Source organism: Diospyros lotus, chromosome 11, assembly GCF_014633365.1.
Source record: "Diospyros lotus cultivar Yz01 chromosome 11, ASM1463336v1, whole genome shotgun sequence".
Classification (NCBI taxonomy): Eukaryota; Viridiplantae; Streptophyta; class Magnoliopsida; order Ericales; family Ebenaceae; genus Diospyros; species Diospyros lotus.
Genome location: NC_068348.1, coordinates 30099798 through 30109319, shown reverse-complemented (window position 1 = coordinate 30109319; position 9522 = coordinate 30099798). Strand labels below are relative to the sequence as shown.

Here is a 9522-nt window from a genome sequence, read left to right as displayed (position 1 = left end):
TTTATATTTATAAAAAATATATATATTTTTTATTTATGCCTTCCTATTTCTTACAATTTTTTTTTTGAAAAATATCATTTGCACACAAATGGTGAATTTGATCCAAATACAACAAAATATTAATTTTTTGATTGTTTTATGATTCACTTTTATTATAATACAGAAATTTTATTTTACATAGGCTTTGGTTGCTCCTCCGATTATTTTCAGTTAAAGTTTTGAAAACCCTAGAATGTCATAAAGGGCAAAGCTTCTTCAATCTCCCCAATCCCTCTCGGCGGCCGAACCCTGTAACCTTACGCCGCCACCGTTTTCTTCCCTTTCTTTATTGGTATTTTTCCGTTTCCCGGACCAAATTCGAGATCGGATTATGGCGTCGAGCAACAACCAGACGGTGCTGCAGTTTGTTTCTTCGTCGTCGACTGCAGCGAGCTTGTCGGCGAAGGTCCATCCTCTAGTGATCTTCAACATCTGCGACTGCTACGTCCGCCGTCCTGACCAGGCGGAGCGCGTTGTCGGCACTCTTCTGGGCTCCGTCCTTCCAGACGGCACCGTCGACATTCGCAACTCTTACGCTGTTCCGCACAACGAATCCTCTGATCAGGTTTGTTTCCTTAATTAAAAAAAAAGAGATGAAAATAGTAAAAACGCACCAAAGCTACGATTATTTCTATGGCTGATACCGTGGAAAACCTGGCTAATTTGTGAGATCGTACTAGATTGAACTTTCACGGTGGGCATGTATGGAAATTGACTAAAATCATGAACTCGTAACTCGCTCCAAGTAAATAGCTGGGGGTGCTGTGTACCGCCTGTACAGAAGTACTTGCCAGACAAAATAAAATTCATCCAAAAATTCGTTGCTATTTTTCTGTTTTAATCCAGCCGGTAAACAGATGAAACTTTCAGTTACTTCGATTCAGCGTTATTGTTGGAATTAGATGATGTTGAGCTGTCCTACTGCATTAGACAACAACTAATTGTGATATTCTCATGTAATTAGAGCTGTTCAAATTTGCATTCTGGAGAGAGCATGAAATTCACCTGTTGTGAGATTTCAGTTGTTTTTTCTTGGTGTGAAACTGGGGGTTCTAGAGGAGGAGACCGGTGTGCCTGCAGTAATCGTAGTTTCCATCGTGCATTGTATAGTAATCATAGTGATCTTTTAACAACGATGACTTCTGTTAGTGATGAAAAATCTGAATTCAGCAAAGTCCCCAACTGAAAAGTTCATGTAATTTTAGGCCACAGGCCACATTTTCTTGTCCATATAAACTTAAAAATTATGGTGAATATATCAAGCTTAGCAAAGGAGCCCAAGTAATCTAATGTGCAAATAAATTTAGGTCCATTAACATGACAACAGGGTGGAGCATGATAGATTTTGTCATGGGGTCAGTCAAAGAGTTAATGTATAAGTACAACTATATGCATTCATACATATTAATACAGGCTTAGCCAAGTTAAAATGCTTAAAGTAAAAACTAAACAGAAAATATATGTACCTCTTTATTTTACAACACTATTAAATTTTTTTTTTCTTGGTATTAGATATTGGGGGTGGGTGGGGGCATCCTTACAGAAATTATAAATAAATTTTTAATGCCATGTGAAAATTCATAGTTTATACGAAAAAAAATTGAAACATGGTGACGGTCCGCCCCTGTATAACAGTGGTGATTAGCATTAGCAGGATCAGTGTTATTAAAGGCGCACTTTGGGCGCCTGGAATGCTTCCATGCGGGCACTACCAGCAAGGCGCACCTTGGGCTTAGGCGTGCTTGGACTTTTTTAACTGCTTTTTAAGGTTTTTATTTTACTGTTTATTAGTTTATTAATTTTTTACTGTTTAGGATTTATATTTATTGCTTCAACTACAAATTTAACAATAAGTAAAAGGGCTACTACTTCAAATGCTCCAATTGAATTTGAACTTGATGAAGATGGACAGGGAGATGATGTGGAAGAAGAGGATATTAGAGATGATGCTTCTAATGATGAAAATATGGAAATGTTTGATCTTAATGATGAGGATGATTGTTAGATTATTTAAAATGCATAATTTGTTAATCTTAATTAAGATTTAAGACCTATAAATTATTTAAGATTTAATTTAAGTTGACTTAAGGACTTTTAAATTGCATCTTTGGGCATTTTTTATTGTTCTTTTCATTAATATATGTTGAATTTTTTAATTTTTCTTGATAACATGCTTGTGAATATGTTATTAGGAGTTAAGACTTATCTTATACTTTATTCTTCAACGAAAATATATATTTTTCATTTTTTTTAGTTAGCGTGTGCCTAGTTCCATCAGGCGCGCGCCTCACTTTGCACCTTAGGCTCCAATACCCTTTTGCGCCTTAGTGCACCTTGGGCCTTTAATAACACTGGGCAAGATAATAAATTTCATGAATTTGCGCTAGGCTATTTACTTTAGATTGTATTTTGTTATATGATTTCTGAAATTTTTATTGCACATTTGATGTCTATGGATAAATTATTATTATTATTATTTTTTGGCTAAAAAAGGAGAGTAAGAGTAGATGCATAAAAACAATTGTGTATTGTCATTCAAGTTGAACCCTACCCTCACTTTGTAGAGTGTGAATGGAGATCAATTTTCATTGCCATGATTTTCTGACCCCGCATTATCACTCAATTAACCAATGTTTCTCTAAACTATTAAGTAGGTTGATAGGAAGTCGGAAGTCCGCTTCTAGAACTCAAAATGTGCAGGTTGTTCTTGTGGACAAAATCATCCAAAGATGCTGCTCCTTTCCAGCCTCTAAAGTATCAGACTTGGTCAAAAGCATTTTGCCAGCAAAAAAGAAAAATAAACGTGAATTTTCCACTATAAAATTTTAACTTTTCCCAGAATAATTGTATGCAATTAAGATCTTTTTGAAAATTTTAACTTTCTTGTCATAATTTACTATATCTTTTTGAAGTTATAAACTATCTCATTTTTCTTGAATCATGGCCAGGGCATTACCATCTGATAATTCCAGTTTATTTAATAGACAAAGAATGGGGCTTTTCTTGTGTGCCAAACACTTCCTTTACACAATTGCATGTCTTTGGGTTCCTAGTGTTTTTCTCCTTAATTATTGGTGTATTAAAAGTTTGATTAGATTGTATGATCTTCATTGCCTTTTCCCTTCTTTTCTCTTACTCATTTGCTGCCAACTTTTCAATGATTGTAGGTTGCACTGGATATTGAATATCATCACAGTATGTTACAATCCCATCAGAAGGTGAACCCGAAGGAAGTGATTGTAGGATGGTAATTTTCACCTTACTACCACTTTTTTCTCAACATGTTCAAGAAACCCTTGACTGGATGTCCTGTTATATTTCCTATGATTTCAACAAATTCACATTTTTTGTGCTAGTATATTGTTGCTTACTTGCTTTTCTTATACAGTTGGGTATGAACTAGTTTAGTTAATGTGTCTAGCTGTTATATGTTGGCTTTTGCCAAAATGGTCAATGCAATTAAAAGACTTCAGCCTTTTAATGAATACATTACTAACTTGTTTAGCCTAATTGGTGAAAGAGAGAGGCTAGTAATTTTGTTTTACTATAAGGCGGTGTTTGTTTTCTTGGTAACATGATTATTTTTAACTTCATTAGATTTTATATTCTGTGTACTTTTGTGAATAAAAGTTGTCGATGAGCTTATTTGATGGTACTGTTAATCATTTACCAATTGTTTGTGCTATGATGCAAGGTTTTCATGTGAGTCTTGTCTGATTTGCAATATTTGTTGTTAGGTTTGTTCCAATTTGCTTATTTTTATTAGACTTGGTTATTGTGATGCAATGTAAGATTATACTTATGTTCTACTAAGTGTCAGTGGCAGATTATATGGTGTGAGTTGGATGATTTTATTGTTACACAAACAGTTGGTTTTTGATGCCATTAATTCTTTGTTCTATGTAGTTGACTCATCTTCTGTTTATAGTTATGGTTAATGGGGAAGAATTACACAAATAATTTGCTGTCATTCTTTACTTTATACCGACTCTAAAAGGATTCAGCTCTATAAATATTGCTGAGTAGCTTAGTTTGTGGTGAAGTATCTACTTAAATCAGCTAGTAGTTGAGAAAAAGATGATGGGACTGATAACTTGCTGTAAAATAGGTGACCTAGTGATAAGGTCAAAGCCTCGAGCAAAATGGGAAAAAACATCCAACAAAGAAAATGCAGGGGTACTTCTATTTACAAGTTCTTGAAATGAACATCTTGCTAAAGAATTTAAGAAAAAACTGTAGTAGTTTAAATTTTTATTCAAACAAAAAAGATAAAAGGAAAAAAAAATTGATTTTGTTACTCGAATAATTTAGGTGGGATGCTTGAACTGGGGAAGTGTCCCAATATTTCATATGATCTTAAAATCCCTTTAAATATAAAAGGAAAGTTGTATTGGACAACTATAAAACCATATTTATTTATGGGTCAAAATATCAGATTGTTTTAAGTACCAATATATTCAAAATATAAACTTGACTGAGATAAAGATGTTGTGATTTATGTTACGCCTAAAAGAACCATACAAAATTTGGTAGTTGACAATATTTTGATGTTGAGGATAGCATATAAAACCCTGCACACAAGAGGCTGCCAGAAATTCCCTCATGCTATATAACTCTTTCCTCCACCAACCATCTCATGTGTGGGACAGGAATTCACTATCGCTATAGAACTCTTTCCTATTTCACAAACGACCTCATGCAGCTATCTTTCAGTGATCATAATGTGTGCTTATGTTAACGGAAGCTGCCACTGTCACACAGAATCAATTGTGATTGTCATTTATTACCAAGATTTCTGGGATTGCTCCTACAACATACCTTGCCTCCCTGTGCAGTTGATGTTGAACAGATGATTTATTGTTGCAACACAGTGGGACCGGACCATACTTAACCGTTGTATTTTTTACTATGAATGAGTGCCCATGCTTGAATGTGTGGCTTGGAAATTAACATGGTTTATAGGATCTCTGCCTCTTCCCCCCCCCCCCCCCCCCCCCCAACCCAAGCCCAATCTTATTATAGATATGTAATCTTGACACCTCTCGACAGTTTTGGTTTCTAATTTGTCTTTTGAATTTCGAAAAAATTAATGAAGATGGAAAACAATTGGAGCGTAATGGATTAAATATTATCTGTGGCTGGTCTTTTTTGAAAGTTGCTTGTTGATAGATCTTTACACACCCATTTGTTTTGTTTGCAGTAGTTGCTTTTTGGGTCATAATGATACAACTTTCCTTCTTAGGGATCTATTTGCAGGCCTATTTTTTCTAATAATGATACAAAGGTTTCTAGTTGTTATATTAAATGGGAACACTAAGAATCAATTTGCCAGGATGTTTGGAATAAAATATTTCCTGATCTGGCTTTTCAATTGTGCAGGTTTTCAACTGGCTTTGGTGTCACAGGCGGGAGCGCATTGATCCATGAATTCTATTCCAGAGAAGTTCAAAACCCTGTTCACCTAACTGTTGATACAGGATTCCGGAATGGAGAAGCTAGCATAAAAGCTTTTGTCTCTGTTAGCTTGTCACTTGGAGATCTCCAACTTGCCGCACAATTTCAAGAAATTCCTTTGGATCTACGCATGATTGAAGCTGAGAGGGTTGGCTGTATGTATTTACCACAATTCCCTGGTTTCCTAGTTAAATCTTCATAACATTGAAACTAATGCATTCACACACGCACTGTATATAATGCACAAATAGATGTTCGACCTTTATAAGTGGAGTTCATTTACAGGAGCCTTTTCATGAATTAAAACACTTATAAATTTTTTGAAAGAGAATAAAACTCAAACCAAACTTTTTCCAATTCCAAACCTTTGACATTATTTGACTGTTAAAAGAATCTAAAACACTTGGTTGATGAGGCATATGAAGATAGGAAAAATATTTAACATGGTAAAAAAAAAACCACTTTACAATTTTGAAGAAAACAAAATAAACCATTTTTACGGTTTCTTTATAAAAGATGAACTGCACAAACAGTGGTTTCAAATAGTTGTGGTTTTACAGTGCTAGTTTGTTTGTTAACATCAAAATTATGTGCTTGTAGCATTTTCATAACCCACTTCTGATTTGAGACCACAATTCTTTTTCTTCTAAATTCTTCTGCCTTAGCTGTTAACTTGGTATATTTAAATTATCTTTGATAATTGAATGATGAAATTCAGTTCTTTCCTAGTGCTACTTCTATTCTAATGATTTTCTACGAGTTGTATTATGGCTTCCTGGCATGTTTGCTATTATTAACTCCCAGCTGCTGGGTTGTTATCTATCAAAACATGTCCATGAAGTCTTCATACAAAGTTCTTTAAAGCAAGATACATCACTAGCTGGATGGATTTATACGTGATGCAAATTCTGACTGGAAAAGTATATCATTGCAGTTGACATCCTTAAGACAACAATGGTTGACAAACTACCAAATGATTTGGAAGGAATGGAAGCATCTATGCAGCGGTTACTAGCTCTGATTGATGATGTCTACAAATATGTTGATGACGTTGTGGTAAGAATTTAGGTTATGTCCTCTCTCCCCCTCGTGTTTTTTTACCTGATTCAATGTCTTTTCTTTTTTCAGGAAGGCCGTATTCCGCCAGATAATAGCATTGGGAGATTCATATCAGATACCGTAGCTTCCATTCCCAAAATATCACCACCAGCTTTTGATAAGCTCGTGAATGATAGTTTACAGGTAAGAATGCACTAATTACATCACTGGCATTGTCTGTTGGCACATGCTCTGATGCATCTTTGATTCCTTGTGCAATCATGATCTGTAATACAATAGGTCTGAAAATCTTTTCCTTAGACACCCTAGAGTCCTCTAAAATGACTTTGGTCCATGACTACAATATTTTGAGGATGATTAGAATCCTTCGATGAAGTTACTTTGCATCTTAAGCTGTATTGATGTCAACCTTGAAGCAAAATGGAAATGAAAATGAAAATGAAAGTGATTTTCATTTCTTAGAAGACTCATAGAAATTCCTATTTCTTTTTTTCCCCCCTTTCATTTTCAGCCTGATCAGACAAAGTGATAAATTATGTTCTCTCTTTCAATTCTCATATTTATCTGAAAGCCAACAAAGTGACAAAGTCTGCATGGTTGTTGATCGGATTCTTGTACACATTATTTAGAGGTGCCTTTTTATCTTACTAAACCAAATTTTCATTTTACAGGACCAGTTGCTGTTACTTTATTTGTCAAGTATCACAAGGACACAACTAAGCCTAGCAGAGAAGCTGAACACAGCTGCTCAAATCCTGTAACTGGCCGGCTACATTTCCTGTCTCTTACCATTCCGAAGATTTTTCCAGCCGATACACTCTGCTTCCTTTTAAGTTAACTGGCGCTGTGATGATTGGCCTACTTGTGAATTTGGGGCATAATCTGATTCTGAGGAAATATTTGTATTACCTTTTTATGATATTCAGCATTGGATTGACGTTTGCTGATTAACCATCAAGATTACATGTAGAAGCAGTAATAGTTTTGTTATGATCTCTGGTATTTGAGGTAGAGGTTAAGTTCTGCGGACTTGTTCTGGTTTCTAAGAGGCCTTGAAACAAATTAGAAATGGCCAAAGTTATATATGGATGGATGGAGGTTCAAATTTTTTAGGGTAAATTATATGAAATCTCCCTGCATTTAGAGTTATGTGTAACTTATTTTCTTATGCTTTCGACTATATCAAAAAATTCCCCTTGCACTTTTAAATGTTGCAATTAGTCATAATTTGTTATTTTTTTTATATAATTTTATGTAATTTATTAGTTGATTAATGTAAAATTTTGTATTTATTTGATATAGTGAAATTATATATGTAGAAATATTGCAATATTTTGAAAGTGCAGGGTTTTATTTGATATAATCGAAAGTACAGGGGATAAGTTACACATGAGTCTAAGTGTAAGGGAGGTTTCATATAATTTACCGATTTTAAGTGTTATTGTTGGTCCCCCCCCCCCCCCCCCCCCCCCCCCCCATCATCTTCTCTTTTATCTCCGATTTCTGGAGGATTAATCATCTTGTGATGCTGTAACCACATCTAAAGTCTGACATCAGTGCAAGAATGATTTAAGGTTAGATAATACAACTCAATTTGGTGGGTCCTTTTGTTTCTAAATGATTAGCAGTGTTTTAAACCCATTTTCCCTTGAGTCTGTTGTCTTCAGATACAGAAAAAGGGTTGCCTGACGGAATGGATAACTAATGTAAATATTGCTGTATGTTCGATATTTACTTTAGACAGATTGAAAACGTTTTAATCTATACTGTGGATTTCACTTTACTGGATCAAGGCATTAGAATAATTAAAATTTAAGATTATTGTATTTATTTTGGTTAAAGAAGTTTGATTATTTGGTTAAAGAAGTTTGGCTAAGAATAATGTTAGAAATCATAATTGATAATGGTATCATCAGTTATGTGTCGCATCTTTATTAATAAAAAAGTGTTAGGTAGAGAAAATAATAATGCATTATCTTAATTTCTTATCATAAAGCGACATTATACAATTAATGACACCGTCATTGGTAATGATTCCTAATTAACATTATTCTTACGTTAAATTAGCCATAAAGTTATTTATTACTTCATTTATTATTGGACAAGTTATTATTATTTTTTTTGAATTTTACCTTTATTAATTATGGAAATGCTACGGTTATTTTTAAATTATTAATGGTTAGAGTTTAATCGGGTTTGAATGCTTCATTTATTATTAGTGATGCATAAATTTTAGAATTTTATCCTTATTTTTTGAATTTTTCTTAGTGTTCAAATAGCATTTTTGTATTAATTATACAATGAAATTTAATTTTTATTAAATTTAAATTTAAAATTTTCTAGTGTGATAACAATTATATAAGAATTAATAGTTAGGGATGAAGTGACTTTTCATTTTAAAATTATTTTTTTTATTTTTGAAAAATTCATCAAAAAATGATAAAATTTAAGAAAAGATAACTCAGACTTCCCCCATTAACTATCTCACTTAAACCCTAATTAACTTAAACTAAATTAATTAGATCATAATTAAATAAATTTAAATTTAACCAAACAAAATAAAAAATCAAACATAGGAAACCCGAAAAATAGAACTTGTTCTTCACCTAAAGAACACAACTGCATGGGGGGGGGGGAGAGAGAGAGAGAAGAGACATTATCTTCTTCATTCTTGACATTAGTAGTCTTATTCTTCATCGTAGATAATGGTTGAGATTCTCTGTCGGTCTTCTTCCTTTATTCCTCGCTTTCTTTTTCTTTATACAGCTCTATTAACAACCATAAGGAGGAAGGCAAGTAGGTGGAGAGAGAAATAGAAGATAGATGAATTTTTGGAATGCTTGATTGTTCTATATTTGAATCTTATGAGCTAATTGATGTTGTTGTAAATTAACTCACATGTGTCTTCTCAACCTAATACGAAATTAATTATGTCGTCTAACTACGCTTCTTTTGACAATAATTTTATTC

General features: G+C 33.6%; 1 protein-coding gene across 1 annotated transcript; it reads left to right on the top strand.

Moving 5' to 3' along the window:
* The first annotated feature begins 204 nt into the window (after positions 1-204).
* LOC127813678 (eukaryotic translation initiation factor 3 subunit F) lies at positions 205-7664 on the top strand. The gene is made up of 6 exons (XM_052354781.1): positions 205-604; positions 3207-3286; positions 5419-5648; positions 6428-6549; positions 6622-6735; positions 7224-7664. Exons 1-6 carry the CDS (start codon positions 371-373, stop codon positions 7311-7313), a joined length of 870 nt encoding a protein of 289 aa, XP_052210741.1. The 5' UTR covers positions 205-370; the 3' UTR covers positions 7314-7664.
* Positions 7665-9522: the final 1858 nt, after the last annotated feature.